General features: G+C 39.5%; 1 protein-coding gene across 2 annotated transcripts in view; it reads right to left on the reverse strand.

Moving 5' to 3' along the window:
• Positions 1-2,292: 2,292 nt before the first annotated feature.
• The window catches only part of LOC144537679 (monocarboxylate transporter 2), a 37,020-nt gene continuing 22,650 nt past the window's right edge, over positions 2,293-16,662 (reverse strand). Inside the window, exons 3-7 of one of the 2 annotated variants that reach the window (XM_078281490.1) lie at positions 12,576-12,719; positions 10,215-11,018; positions 9,068-9,535; positions 8,777-8,938; positions 2,293-8,479 (exon numbers count right to left, since the gene is read on the reverse strand). In XM_078281490.1, the coding sequence (XP_078137616.1) occupies positions 8,199-8,479; positions 8,777-8,938; positions 9,068-9,535; positions 10,215-11,018; positions 12,576-12,719 (1,859 nt within the window). In that variant the 3' untranslated portion in view covers positions 2,293-8,198. The remainder of the gene's footprint in view (positions 8,480-8,776; positions 8,939-9,067; positions 9,536-10,214; positions 11,019-12,575; positions 12,720-16,662) is intronic. The other variant, XM_078281491.1, reaches the window with a different exon arrangement.

Consider the following 16,662-nt stretch of genomic DNA (forward strand, 5'->3'; position numbering starts at 1 on the left):
GTGCTGACGGCCCAGCGGCAGGACGGCAGCCACGTCTGTCTCCGCTACGGCTTTCTCCACTGCTGCCAGGCACGAACCTGAGGACACAAAGGTTGGCAAGGGACTGGTAAAAGGCTGTTTTTACACCCGAGTCTCAGGGGAGCATCAGTTCAAGAGAGACTTGTGTACTGAGCTGCATATGATAAACTATTAGAATCATTCAAATCTACAGGAGGGCAGTCTAACTGTGGGTGAAAGAAACAATTAATGTATTCATCAGTCCATAAAATTGCCCGTCACAGGTTACCAGAGAGCAAACTAAAAGTTTTGAAATAGCTTATTCTGTTTATTTACACCAGCAAAAAGCCAATATCAAAATGTGTTATGATGTAAAAGCAAGCAGGACCTCACATCTTAAAAACCTTAAATGCAAAATATGATGGTTCATTTCCAGATAATCTTAATGATTAATTATGAAAAAATAATTGGTAATCTTTTCCTGGCCCAAAGGGGCTTTACCAGTTAGAAGAACTTGGAAATACACTTAATCAAACTTCAAACATAATTTTAGATGTCAGAGAGTTCTTTATCTCAATGAGACAGCCACATAAAACTAAATTAAACTTTACTTTGATTAGGGTTGAAACTCAACTAAAAATGTAGCCGTGAGCCACGAAGACTTATACAGTGGCTTCACAAAGCATTCAGACCCCTTTTTGCACACTTTGTGTTGTAGTTTGGATAAGTGTCATTTTTGCCCATCAATCTCAATAACACAGAATGACAAAGTGAAAACACTTTTAGATTGTTTTGCAAATTTATTAAAAATCAAAAAACTATAATTCAGTACTAGTATTCACAAACTTAATTGCCTGAAAAGCCTCCTTTTGTAAGTCTCTACAAGCTTTGCACACCTGGATTTTTGGGAAGTTTATTCCATTCTTTCTGGCAGATCCTCTCAAACTCGCATACGTCGGGTCGTTGTCGTGCAGAAAGGTGAGCCGTCGACCCAGTTTTTCTTCAAGGACCTCCCTGTCTTTGGCTCCTTCCCTCAATTCTGATCAGTCTCCCTGACAGGCGGGTAGCTTTCAAACTCCTTTCCAATCAATTGGATTTGCTACAGGTGGACTCCAATCAAGCAATATGATCAAGGCAGAATGGGAGGCAGATGAGCTCAATTTCAAGTCTCATAGCAAAAAGTCTGGATACTTAGATCAATGTAATATTCAGGTTTTTCCTTATATATTTGAAAAGAAAGTCAAAAATACTGTTTTGTCTTTGTCTTAATGGGGTATGCTATTTATTAGCTATTAGCACATACAGTGGGGCTGGGATGAAGAATCAAGAAGGATATATGTTATAAACATATTTAAACCTGCGGTTAGAAGGTAATTGTGTAAAAGGTGCTTAGGTAGGATTGTGACGCTCCAGGATTTAGCCAAAAAATTTGAACATTGACAACTTCTTAGTCCCTCCCCCCTTTCCGCTAAAGCCTAAAACGGTCTCCTAAGCCCCTCCCCCCACAAGGGAGAATGAATGCGTGTGCCTGAGCAGTGATTGACACGCAGTTAGACACCCCCTCTGGCCATGATTGGTGCATCTGAACAGGGAGCTGTGGAGTTTTGCAATTCGCACTACAGGCTGTAGGTGGGGCCAGAGGAGCCGGATTTTATTTTTTTAAATGACCTGCTTCATGTAGTTCTACTGGAACATAGGGTCAGTTTCAGCAGATATGACAGAAAGTTAGTTTTATAAGTCTTACCTACTGCACCTTTAAAGTAATTAATTACTGATCATGTTGTCCTTTAATTAAAAAATAAAGTATTTTAGTCTGAATAACCAGTGGTGGTATGTGATAATGAGCTGAAAACAATGTATCCAAACTAAAGAAAAAAATATGAAATGGCTGTGAGCTGGACCAGGGATGTGTTTGTTTGTTGACTGTTTAGTGGTTTTGGTTCATCTGTTCAGATTGTTTTTCAAGCTGAATGAGACAAACATGCACCCTGATGGATGCAAATTCATTTTCTATTATCTAAGACTAATGTAACAAAATTAAGAGGGGGTAGGACCAGAAACGTTCGCATCTTCTTCCTTTTCGAACATGAACAATTTTATTTGAGTTGTGTGGTCAATATAGCTGCTACTCCGTGACCAAAGAAAATAGTAAAATCATAGTTAATTTGCTTTTCCTTGGGTATTTCATTTTCCACGTATTTTGTAGTCTCACTAATATTAGGCTGTTTGAATAATAGCAGCTTTCCCCCTCTGACAGCTTAACCATAAAATCATAAACAGTCATTTGGCAAAGACTTATTTGGATATATACTTTATTGATTGAGCTACAGTGATAAGTGATAACATTCTTTTATATAATATATATCATCATAACATAAATCAGTATTCTTATACCCGTTTGGTACTTTTTCCTCACTCTAACATGACGGCTGCAGAGGTAGTGGAAATACTGACACAATCTCAGGAACGCTTTAATGGCCATGTATAGTTGCCCTGATGAGAAAGCATACAGCAGTGTGTCTGCTACTGGAAGGATGTAACGGACTGAGTTCACTGCTGAGACAAACTACAGAACTGAGGTCCAAACATGTGAACACAACTGTCCTCAAATGGGTTCATACACAGAAATATTATGCATCCTATAAACACAATACAAAGCAAAGATCGCAAAGAAAATAATAATTATTCAGGGTGTTTTCACACTTGGTCTGTTTCAGCCCTGCAAAAGAACTCTGACCTATTAGTCAGCATTTGTTTGTGCATATGTGAACAGTCTAAAGAGACTCAGACCACTCTGGAACAAACCGTACTCAGGCTACCGAGAAGGCCGGAGTATGGTTTGGTTTCAAGTCTGTGTTGTGGTTTTCTTCACCTGTGCATAGTGAACACAGCAGGCTTTAGGTTCGTTTTTCCTTTTGCTAGTCTCGCGTTGCCAGACCTTCCTCCACAGTGCTGCTGAGGAGGGTCTGGCTAGTCCACACAGCATTCCGGGATGGGAGAAAAATGTGCTCTGGTTTACTGGCATTTCTTTAAACCAATCACATCGTCTTGGGCATCGCTAAGCGACTGACAGAGCCATGGTGCCGCTGCAAAATAGCCTCGGGAAGGAACTTATTCAAAAGTAGTTTTAGTCGCGCAACAGAAAACTCAGATTGGACAGATAGTCTAGCTAGCTGTCTGGATTTACCCTGCAGAGATCTGAGGAGCAGTTAACCATAGTCCTCAGAAATCCACCGGAGTTTAGAATGCTAACACGAAGAAAGAGGAAGTTGACAATGGAGACAAAGTCTATGGATATAGACTAGCCTTTTGCCAATGTGTTTTAGCTCTGATGTCCCATCAGAGCTGATGTGGGACCAGAAAGAGAGCTGAGTCCTCTTTCAAGTAAACTGATAATGTGAACGCAAGGACTGAGTTTGGTTCGTTTAAACAGGACTATATGTGACTATACCTGGTGTTACAGCTTATTTGTTCACAAATTGTGTTAATATGGTGTAAAGACTCAGACACACAGAGTGAATTTTGAGTGAGTAGCTACATAATTTGATTATTTACATAAAATGAAAGACAGTAAACATGCAATCAGCAGGAAGAAAGGACAGAAATGACCCTGAATGTCATAGTTTAGGCAACACAATTCCATTTTTTCACGTGTTCACAAAAAGCTGTTTCTAATGGCCAGAATAGCACAATAAGGCACAGATATGTTCTGTTGTAGTCCTTCAGCCTCCCAGTAGCAAACCACCTTGTATACATCAACAGCAACAAATTGTAACCACATAAACCGGGGAAAAAAAAGAAATATACATACATGGAAGTGTCAAGAAGATGCAAGATTGAGATCTGCAGATTGGAAATTTGTTAAATTATAAAACACTTAATTGAGGCAGAAAAGATCCCATTGGCTCAGGGGGCAGAGATTAGCTTCTTTAAACAAATCAGTTTTCCAAATGGAGTTTTGAATGTAAAAATCCTGACTTCAAAATAAAAACATTCATTTTCATTAGAGTAAACTCAGGTCCAGAAAACATAATGCTGAGTCAAAAGGCATAATTAAAATGAATTTCGCTTCTCGGCTACAAACTCTTCCATGTGATGATAACATTTCTGCCTCAATGATTGGAGCCATATGAATGTTTGAAACCCCAACCTGCTGTCATTTCTATCAGATAAACACTGTGACGACGGCATATAATCCAACTGGACACTAAGTGACATCTCTTCCAGTCTCTTAGAAATGTTAAAGCCTTTACTTTCTGCATATTGCTATCACAGGAGGGAAAGAAAAAGCAAAAAAAACAAAAAAAAAAACAGCCAGAGCATGTCCTAAAGTGAGCACTTAACATTTCCTCTATTAAACACTTATTTGTGCGTACAGAAATAATCCCAGAGGGCTAAAAGTATTTCATATTCATTTCAATTTACCCTCTTTACTAAATTAGGTTTTAAGCAAACCTCCAAATGAACCTGTTTCTAAATATACCATACAAAAAAACAAAGATGTGATGCAATAGAATTGATAAGGCTATTGGTGCATGTCAAATTCAAATCAATTATCTCCATTTGTTTGAAATCATTATAACTTATTTCCTTTTGTTCTAAGACTAAACAATATGAACCAAAACACAGAAATGTATTGCTTAAATTTGAATAAATAACGTCAAGAACGTTAAGGAGAATACCATAAAATATCAGGCATGTGTATTCACTATATATCGTGACCAGAATTGTTAGGGACCTTGAAACCAGCAGTTCCCAACATTTTTTGCTGATGTCATCTTAAAATGAGACATTACTTGTGAGCCCTTCTCACAGACTTAATATAGTACCAAAGGATACAACTATCCAGTACTTCACAAGAAAACAGCAATCATAGAAGCATCTGAAAACACAATTTTGTGTCGCAGATCATATTTTAGATTTCTTCCATATAGATGTTGCAGATTTTGCTGCATGCTTCCTGGACTACTGCTATTATTTCTGCTCCACCTACAAGAAGAATAACACCCTCTTTTGAGTCTCTTCTTAACGATTATAGTGAAAAAACTAAGTATAATTCATAACTTCTACATGAATGGAAAAAAGCAAACACAATGTTGAAATCCAATGGCATTCCCCTTAGTTCCACCAAACCATTACAAGGTTGTGTTTTGTTCTATTTGTATATGTTAACATGTAAATACCAAGAAAGTATATTCATAATGACAATACCCCCACACATAAAAGTACTGATGCACTCCCATTACCTATGAAACTGAATCCTACTATTGACAATACAAAAATAAATTCAAGAAAGTAAGAGTTGTCCTGTTGAATGGGAAGTGTTTTTAAAACCAGCAGGGGGCAGTGCTATTTGGTAGAAAGTGATAGTACAACAGTCTAATGTCCCTCATTGAGAATCATCATGTACAATGAGCATCAGTACCCACAGTGACGTCTGAGTTCAGTGAATTAAAGTACAGACATGGCAATATGACAACACTGAAATGCTAGTGAACATAAGCGCATTATGGGAGAATGAATCAGAGTAGCTAAACTAACAGACAAACTCTTAGGAGTGTTGAACTCAACACGCAATGACACAAACTGGGTTGGTCCACGTGTTGCTGGAGCTGCAGTGACAACCAAGACTAGCTCATCTCAACATGGAAATAGAAGTGAGACCCAACTCCAATATTTACAATGAATGGAATAGCAGATATTCTCTCAACAATGTTCTCCTGATACCCTCAGAGTTCATCCAGCCAAACACAACAGCAGCTGATTCCTCCCATTTCACCACAAAGCAGAGAGGATTTCAATGTAATGTAGCGTTTGGTTGTAATGACTCGGAGGTGGAGACGGTACATTGTTGAGAGCCACTGCTACACAGCTGGACATCCATTTTCATGATTCTTAATACACAAGGGACAATAACATTGTTTTCTCTTTGTTCATGATTGCTTTGAAAAATGTGTTATTAAAATGGCTTTGTTAGGACATCTGAGATAGGACGCTATTTCCTCAGCGTTTGAGACCAAAGCTGCAGATTTGGATGAAAACTGATCACCAGCAACAGCGGGATGACATTTACAAAAACACATGGAATGGATAGAATACTGAACAACTTTGACATTCATAGCAACACTTCAATTGTAACGTGATATGTTTATCCAGTACATTTTGTTTGCACACAATACAAGTGAAAATACTATACTTCAGTAGCATTCGGTAATTAGTAGCATCAGTAGAATTCCTTCAAATGTTTTAACATACTGGTGTGGATGTTAGTGAATTAGTCACAGAATAACATTACATAAAGTCATGACATTTATACAGACATGTTAGGAGACAAATGGACCAGACTACACTGATTTCTTGTGAGTTTAAAAGTTAAACACAGCCACAAAAAGTGGGACACATTTAACACAAAAGTTTATCAGCTCAGTATAATACTACCAAGTATTCACTGTACAACTTCTCTGCATTCTTTACATTACATTTAAGGCAATGTATCATAGAATGGACTGTTGAGCTGACCACAAGAAATACATTTCCCTGTATACATGTATCTGCATTAAAAGTTAAAATATGAGAAATGATATTGCTCATGGGCTCTATGTGTGGAAAAACCACTATTATGCCGATGGTTTTTGGTCATTAATACCTTGTTAAGGCCCAGGAAATTACATTCAACCATAATTAAACTCATTTAACTGCAGCTGTTTAATACATGTTTGTATTGCCATTTATCTTTCAGTGTAGGACACTGTGTATGAGTGCAATATGGAACACTAGACGACTTACAGGAAGCATTTTATGACTAGATCGAAAGTATTAAAAGTGGCAAATTTGTGCAGGTTTTACTACACAATGTTACAGTGCTCAGGTGGGCAGCATAATACATGGGCACCAGCGTCACCAACTGTGAACACATCTGTTCTTTATTAATGGAAGTGAGAATTTTATGGTACCCGATTGCCATTTTAAAACAGTGCAATTCGAATTTTGACTTCTTGCTTGACGCATATCACCAGATGGATCAACCATTTCTGGTGCACTGGGATTGCTAACGCTGCATTCACACTGCGAGCAACACAATCAACAAGTCATCAGGAGTTTTTCCTTCCTACAGAGCTGACCAACCAAGGAAAATCAGCCAAACATTTTAGGCTAAATGCCTGCCACCTCCAAGGCAGCTCCTATTTTGGTATGATTTTAGGGACATCAGCCTAAAATAGGAACATTTGATTCCAGCCTTTCAAAACAGTTCTCCACAACTTTGATGTAAAAAACTACTAGAAGGGGCATCTTAAAGGTTGATGCTAGAGAATGGGTGTATTTATCATTATAGCCAATGATAATATCCAAAATTGTTTCACCTATTTAGTTTTGTATGCAAACTAATTATTTGATTGTATCTACATTCAGAGCCTCTAACTGTCAACAATTTGTAAAAAAAAAAAAAAAAACATTAACCAAGTTGCTTGCGGTGAGAACGCACAGTTAGGGATCACTATTCAAAACTTCACCAAGAACAGACACTTTTCACTCACAGATAGTATGTCTAACCACCGAGAAATCCATTTACTGCTTCCTTGTTAATTTAGCATTTCCTCGTTTACCAAGACTTCAGTGTGTTGTGAATAAGACATGATTTCATTTTGAACATGAATTCAGTTTGCTTGTGCTGTTGAACAGCGGTGACACGCAGTTAATTGTCCGACTCTGAATTTAACTACATTTTTAATTATCTGCCAGCATGTGTGGATTTGCTGCTAATGTTAGCTCTCAGTTTACACAATTTTGGAGTTCCTACAGAATCTTACATCGTGATCGTAACTAGGTGTCTAGTTGTAGTCTTGTATTTACAGTAAATCCGATATGAGGTGAATGTGGCAAAAAAAAGAAAATAGGGTTAGTACTACACTGTTTTCCCATTTAATTTTCTGAATTCTAGTCCCCTCACATGCATACGGTTATCTTACACTTTTCTCTGTGGTTAATATTTCTGTTATGCTCTTTGACAAACAGATTACTCCTCACAGCCTCCTACAACACAGTAGTTGCTTTGGCAGTTAGTTTGAGTGCAGAGGACCCCGAATAGAGCCTGGTGGAACACCGAGAGGCACCTCTTGGCTTGGAGCTCAGTTTGATCGTAGTGGAAGGTGTTGGTAGGTAGTCACGGAAGTCAGGGTGAGCTGTTGGTGGAGCAGAAGGATCTAGATGTTGGTTTCCCGCTGCATAGGTTCGTCACCTTTCTCGCTTTTGTCGACCAGGTCCTCCGACGCCTGGGCTTCCCCATCAGCCTCCTTCTGATCCAGAGCTTGGTCTGGATCTTCTGTTTCAGTCTGTTTGTACAGTTCTGCACACTTGCGCTCACGCTCCAAGAGTCTGTAGTTAATGAAGTTTCCGATGAAGAGCCAAATACTGGCCAAAATCACGACACCTCCACAGCAAAAATACATGGACTTGTAGTTTTTTGTGACATCGACCAATTTCCCTGCAAGACAGCACAAGGTTTTTAAATGTTTAAGTATCTGCGCAGTTATAAAACGTTATTGCCAAGTAGAATTTCCTGAAATTTACAGAAAATGTATTTAAAATGTATTAATTCTACCCAATTTAGTAAAGGCCTGGTCATATGCACATTTAAAAATGTTGTTTCAATAGAACTGCTAGAATCCTGTACATGTTGCGGTACTCCACTTATAAACTTAGCACAAAAAGTAAGGAAATTTGTGTTTGGTAGATTATTTCTCTGTGGTAACAATGCTTTTTGGCAAAAAAAATCTTATACCGTTGGAAAGCCTGTGTAGTTCCCTTTCAAATTTGTAAGGAACATGCATTTGTGGGATGAGCAGATGCGCTGAGTATGTGGGTTGCGACCATGACAAATTAGCCAAATCTTCTCTGCCATTGCCCTTCACCGTCAGGCCTGTTTGCGCTGGTGCACTGGAACCTGAACATGTGGAGGAACGTTATGTTCAGTGATGAGTCCAGATTCTGCCTACGGCAGTTGGACCGTATTGTAAAAGTGTGGAAAAGACACGGAGAACGCTATGCTAATGCTGCACTGATAGAGTAACACCTTTTGGTGGAGGCAGTATGATCGGGGCGGCATCTCCCTCACTGGAAAAACAAGGCTTGTCATCATTGGAGGCAATCTCAATGCAGAGAGATATAGAGATGAGATTCTGCAACCAGTCGCAATCCCATATCTCCACAGTCTGGGACCGAACTCTATCCTCCAAGATGACAACTCTCGCCCCCACAGGGCGGGGTTTATCAGAGACTACCTCCAGAATGTGGGATTGGAGAGGATGGAATGGCCTGCCAGCAGTCCTGACCTCAACCCAATTGAACACTTGTGGGATCAGCTTTGGCGTGCTGTTCGTGCCAGAGTGACCAACACAACCATGTTGGCTGACTTGCGACAAATGCTCGTTGAAGAATGGGATGCCATCCCACAGCAGTGTGTGACCAGGCTGGTGACCAGCATGAGGAGGTGCCAGGCTGTTGTGGCTGTGTATGGTTCTTCCACACGTTACTGAGGCTCCTGTTTGTGAAATGAATAAATTGTTAAATTGCCAATATGTCTTGTTTCTTCAAAATTCAATCGTCCAATCCACCAAACGAGTCATTGGCAGAATATGCTGTTTGGCATTGGCAGAGAAGATTTGGCAAATTTTTCATGGGCCCAACCCACATACTCAGCGCTGCTGCTCATCTCACAAATGCATGTTCCTTACAAATGGGGCACCATTTGAAAGGGAACTAAACAGGCTTTCCAACGGTATAAGATTTATTGCCAAAAAGCATTGTTACCACAGAGAAATAATCTACCAAACACAAATTTCCTTACTTTTTGTGCTAAGTTTATTTAATCCCCTCTGTCAGAGTATAAACTCTTCCATGGCATGGTTTGAGGCAGTTTTGAGACAAACGTTAGTGGTGCTTAGTTGTGTGAACATATTGTCCCATTAGCAACCAAGCTAGCTCAGAGAGCTTTTGTGACGGACGAGCACTAGCATATTCCCGGCTGGCTACCATGTTAGCAGTAAGCTCACAAGTTTGAGTAGTTTGCCAACTAGCTACTGCAAATAGTCACTACCAAGCTTCTAAAACCACTGCACCTTTTTGGTATGACTGGGCCATAATAATGTTGTGAACTGACTCTAAAAACCAGAAGAGCTAAGAACACTTTAAAGTACAGGCAGTAAAAAAACGTACCATACCTGCTAGAGGTGGACCAATGAGGACTGGGATGCACTCCACAATGGTTGTGAGTCCCACAGCACTGGAGAACCTCTGAGGCCCAACCAGGTCCATCAGTGTTTCAAACAGCACTGAGCTGACCATGCCAAAGGCAAAGCCGAAGAAAACCGCATACACCACCAGACCGGTGTAGCTTTCCACCAGTGGGCAGAGGATGTGGCACACTCCATTGTACAGCACAGCAAAGCTGAAGAAGTACTGGATCTTGGGCCGGACCCAGCGCGAGTTGGCCAGTAGCCCCATGGAGGGCCTGGCAAACATGTCAACAAAAGCCAGAATTGAGAGCAGGAAGGCAGCAGAGTACTCATCCACGCCCATGTCCTTAGCGTAGGCCGTAAGGAAGACAATAGGTGCAAAGAAGCCCACGAACATGAGGACATTTCCTGACAGGTAAATGAGGAAGCCACGATGCTTAAATAGTGATAGGTCCAGGTACTTGTTGAATGTTTGCCAGCAAGTGCGCTTCTCTTTTGTTGTGGTGGCAATAGCGGCTAACTCTTCGTCCTTCTTGAGCTTGCTGGGTGGCGGTCCCAGAGGCCTCATGAGGGAACCAGCCACACAGCAGTTCAGAAGCAGGCCGCCCAGGATGAGGAAGCTGCCTCTCCAGCCGAATTGGTTGAAGAGGTACTGGTTGAGAGGAGCCAGGGTGCTAAGGAACACTGGACTGCCTGCCATCGCCAGTCCGTTAGCAATGGGGCGCTTCTTAAAGAAGTATTTGCCTATCATAGTCAGTGCTGGCTGCAGGTTGAAGGCTAGTCCAAGTCCTATGAGGAAAGATGAAAGAGGTACATTATACTTGTAACAATCATGCTGCAACTGTTAATGTACCAATGCTAAAGAACAATTTGAAAATGATCTATTTTACTTTGTACTCGCCTAAATAAAAAATGATTAACAATTTAAAAAAGAACACTTTGTTAGAAGTAACTGAATACCTCTGAGCTACTTGTTTTAAGAACAAGCTAGCAACATTGGTGATGCTTTAAACTTTAGAGTGTCAAGTTGTTTTTCTGGTTATATAGCTAGCACCATGGCTTTTTGCACAGATTCCTCCTTTCAAATGAAAAGCCATAAAAGCTCCTTTAAGCAATATTTTTTATATTACTATTGAATTAATTGACTTCCTGTAAGGCGAAATCACTGAGAGCTGCCATATTTAAGAGAATGATGCAGAACAAGACACAGTTATTAGTTTGCTCTCTACATGTGGGTATTATTGATTATTAGATGGACTCATGCAATTTCATTTGGATTTAAATGGGCAACTGATTGACAGTTGTGCTGACTCCACAGTATATATCTAAAACATACGGTGGCCCTGAAGTGCAAATCACAACAGCAAATAGAAAAACGCAACAGCAAATCATAAAACACGACAGCAAATAGAAAAACGCAACAGCAAATCATAAAACACGACAGCAAATAGAAAAACACGACAGCAAATCATAAAACACAACGGCAAATAGGAAAACACGACAGCAAATATGAAAACACGACAGCAAATATGAAAACACGACAGCAAACAGGAAAACACGACAGCAAACAGGAAAACACGACAGCAAATATGAAAACACAACAACAAATATGAAACACGATAGCAAATATGAAAACACGACAGCAAATAGGAAAACACTTCAACAAATCATAAAACACAACGACATTAACTTGTACCAGAAAAGGTAGGGCCTATCTAGCAGAGGACGGACCCGCCTGATTGGACAGACAGTTTTCATATTTGCTGTCGTGTTTTCCTATTTGCTGTCGTGTTTTCATATTTGATGTTGTGTTTTCATATTTGATGTTGTGTTTTCATATTTGATGTTGTGTTTTCATATTTGCCGTCGTGTTTTCATATCGTGTTTTCATATCGTGTTTTCATATTTGCCGTCGTGTTTTCATATTTGCTGTCGTGTTTTCATATTTGCTGTCGTGTTTCCCTATTTTCTGTCGTGTTTTCCTATTTGGCGTTGTGTTTTATGATTTGCTGTTGCGTTTTTCTATTTGCTGTTGTGATTTGCACTTCAGGGCCACCGTAAAAACAGGCCTAAAAGATTTGATGAAGCCCAATAATGGAACAAGGAAACTAAATTAATTTGGTGGAGTTAGCCTGCTATTTGTCAACCCCTACTATGTTAAGTTGTAAATAACATATATAATATTATAACACAGCATAATAAAATGAAAGCAAGAACCAAAATAGATTGAATAAACAAAGCAAATGTTCTTCCTGCTAAAACAGTTTTGTTTTTAACTTGCTACTTAGAAGTAGAGGCTCATCAAATTAACTGAAAATGGACTTAAGTGGACTTAGATGGACTTACCACCGATAACTCCTATGCAGATGTAAAGCTGCACTACGCTGTTACAGAAGGAAGCCATGATCATGCCAGTGGAACAGAGGCAGCCCCCCATCATGACGACGGGCCTGCAGCCATAGGTGTTGACCAGTATACTGCTGATGGGACCTGGAACAAAGGGAAAACATGAAATCAACCCACACGTGTCAGTTGTTGACAGTACTCAGGATCACTGAAAGTGAGTGCATAATGATTTAATCTGGTTAGCGCTCCACGCTAGCGGGAGCCCAGCTTCTATTAATAGCAGCGACTAAGCTGTTTCCATTTTTAAACACGGAACTCCCATCGTCTCGTGCCAAATTAATTTAAGAGAAGTAGCTGACAGTGTGAAGCATGAGAAAATACTTTCATATATGAGTGCCATTTTCATATCATATGTTTTTAAACATACAATGTTGGAAAAAAAAAAAACTTCAGGTGTGTGAAGTTATATTTTATTTTTCAGCCTGTGTCTTGAGCTGCACAATGTGTAAAGAAGCAATCTGCATCACAATACATTTCACTCACAAGTTGAGTATGTAATGTTTATATTCAGGCAACTGCAACGCTGCTTCAGAGATCTCTTTGTCACAGAGAGCTGACAGAAAAAGTCTTAAATGAGGTTAATTAGGTTCTGACCAATTAATTCTGACCAGTTAAACCATATTATCTAAATTACTTAATTAGAAGTGAAAATAAAAGGTGAACCGTAATATTATTACACAAACTGCCTATAGTTAACATCCATTAGGTCTTGTATTGCCACTTCCTGGTTTGGAAGCCTGGAACCCATTTGATCATCACATTTCTGAATCAGAGTTTAAGTTTTTTGGTCACTTGGGGGCACAATGACATTTTTACCTTGTGAAGTTAATGATGATGGCGAACATGTTTGCGAACAGTTACCAATCATTGCCACTCATTCTAAGTTGTGTTTGTGTCCACCTGATGAATTCCAATATTCACTTAATTTCAGCTCTGTTTTGGTCTCCACCAACTCCTGAGGGAAATATCTGGCTCTTTAGCAGCTAATGAATACAAGTATTCATTAGTGCAGCTTTAACATGTTATCATGACAGGTAGGCATGATACAACTCAAATACTGACCACATTAAAAACCAGCCACAGGATGCATGATGGACAGAAAGCGCATTCCCATTCGAATCACACAGATGAGGCAAGTTTCCTCTACTCTAATGACTCACCATCTGTATTCTCAGTTACCACTGTAATGTTGTTCAGTCTTCTAATGAGGTAAATCATAACTATAACTTCAGAAAAGCCAACACCTTTCTGGGGTGAGAAAGGTTGTTTTTTATTCCTGGGATGCTCAATATGTTTGTAAATTTTTGAATTAGGACACTGTTCACTGAATTTGTGAGAGAAGAGGTAGACTCTAAATTTGACATATTTGTGCTGTTATTACGTTGTGTTCTATTGTTTACATTTTTCCACTTAAGGTATAATCTTGATACATTACATCCTATGAATAATGTAGCTGCTCAGATCACTTTTTAGGAATCTGCATCTTATTATTGACACTGTCTTCCCATCCCTTTACTGAATTTTAAGCACAAGAGGTGTAAATTGAATAGGGAGAGAGAACAGTAATGAAAGATGTATTTTCTTTTGAAATAATACTCTCATTACCAGCCAGAAGATGTATCATATTCCTGCCAGGCCCAGTGCAATTTAAAAAGCCACAACGGGCGAGGAGTCATCGGACTTAATTTGCTCTGCATGAATCTTTTTTCGACCTTGAAGAAAGTTCCCCTCATTTGCATCCACAGCAGTGATCAGTATTCTCCGGGGCTTGGCGGGACCCGAATCGACCGAGATGAGGAAGCCCCTGAGCCTGCACATTACCTCCCTTGAAAAAGGCTTATCGTCTCCTGGCCAAAAGCTGCGTGGACTTCATTACAGGGTGGACAAAACCCCAAACTAAATATAACCACCTAGATCCCAAAAGGGAATGACACATATAGAAATGTGTCCAACCGTTTTTTCCACGACCCTTTAATGTGAGCTGCAGCAAAGAGCGGGTACAGCTCATGATGATGCGAGGATGCTTGCTATCCATCACACTTCAAATAGGATAAGGTTGCCAGAAATGGAAGCACACAACTTCTAAAGGCTGTTCTGCTGCAAATGGGACACAGACATGGTCTTCTGAATTGACTGTGTCTGGCTGCTGACCCATTACACAGATATTTACAGGGACATAATAAAGAGTAAACCAGCCTAAATCCAGTGTATTTATGTAATGAAAGTTTATCCACATTTTCAGGTTGACATGAGGTTTAAGCCGCCTACACATGATCCGCACTAGAAGCGCGAGGTAGGGCGCAGAGCAGAGAGGAAAAGCGCAGTGCAGGAATGTTCTGGAATTGGTTGTGCCTTGAAAGGTCAGTGGCAACGAGGTCAAACAATATGAACTTTGAGCTGGGCAGCACCGCTCTCCCCATCGGAAAACAATAGAACGGCCGGCGCAGAACGGTTTTACCGTGGATCATGTGTAGGTGGCTTTAGAGGTCAAGTTTAGAGCTGTGTAACAGTAAGCAGCATCACACTGCATGATGTTAACATGGCGGCCTAAAGGTTAGATGGGGAAACATTAACACTACTGAGGGCCGCTTGAGCAAGGCGCTTTCCAGTGGAGCTGCTCAGAGGTAGCAGATCAGACTGTGGTTGTACTGGGCACTACCAATTGCCGAACAGCCAAAACTTATGCTAAAGAGAGCAGCGAGAGTGAATCAAAACAGTATGAAAACGTCATTATTTTTTACGTTGTACTAAAAGACGCTAAAATACCCTGTAGAAATGAGGGGAACTGCTGTAGTGTGATAATTGTCTGTGGATTTCTCAATAAAAAGGGACAGCTTTCACATTACATGTAGTCATTTCATCATTTGTTAATATAAAAATAGCATAGCTATAGCTTTAAATATGTTAACTATATTCTATTATAATATTAACTGACATTTGAATGACTTTCTACTTAAGAAATAGTCCCTATGAAAACTATTCACAGCATGCTCTATGGATCATTTACAGTTTTTCCCAATTGCTAACACACTAAAATGACATGCATAGCACAATTATTTAAACTGACACACAGAGAGCAAAACCTCTTCTCAAGTCTCCAAAAGTCTTAACACATTTTCTGCTTTACACACAGTTTTCAATTCGAAATGGCACTTTTTAAATGCACTGAACACGGTTCTCTGCATAAGACACAACAATCTGACAGCAACTCACATGTTTGCCATTTCAAAACACTGTTACCACTTCAATCAGGAAGTAAGCACTATAAAAAGACCACATGTGAGCACCTCCCTTTTTTCTATATATTTTTTCTGCAATTTTCTTTTCGGGTTTACTGTTTGTTGGGAGCATATTTCTGTTCAGTCCTATGTAAATATATCTGCTGTGCATATGTTGCACTGACTTGTTTGGTTAAAAATAAAAACAAATGTTTCAACAGTATGTGTGTGTATCTGCAAATATTTAGATAGATAGATAGATAGATACTTTATTCATCCCGAAGGAAATTTTAGGATCCAGTAGCTTAGACAACCTTAACACAACAAACGCATATACACACAAATATCACACATACATAAGAATAAAAATAAAAATCATGCACAGAAATGCAATAACCATGATAAGGCCTGTGCATGTGAACAATCTTCTACAATTTGAACTATTTTAATATTATGGCAAGGCATACTAAAGATGAGAGTGCTTTTCATTATGCCCAACAGTGTGTAGTTGGTTAGGCAAAAATCTGGTAATATGAATGAAGTGTGTGCCATGTGGTGCAAAAGTTTGATTTTGATAATTCTATATGTAGTTTTGGTTGCAGTGCTTCATTGTGCAGGATATATGAGGTATTTTGCAGTCTGGGTGTGTGGTTTTGTGAATTGTGTTGAGTATTTTGATAAAACCACACTAGTTTGCAAAATTGTGTTTTAGCAATTGGAAAAAACTGTAACCTACAGTAAAAGACTGCAGAGGCTAAGTGCTCAATCAGTTACATATGCAGTAAATCCAGGGAACGTCAAGGTCCTCT

The sequence above is a fragment of the Sander vitreus genome, chromosome 23 (genome assembly GCF_031162955.1).
Source record: "Sander vitreus isolate 19-12246 chromosome 23, sanVit1, whole genome shotgun sequence".
Lineage (NCBI taxonomy): Eukaryota > Metazoa > Chordata > Actinopteri > Perciformes > Percidae > Sander > Sander vitreus.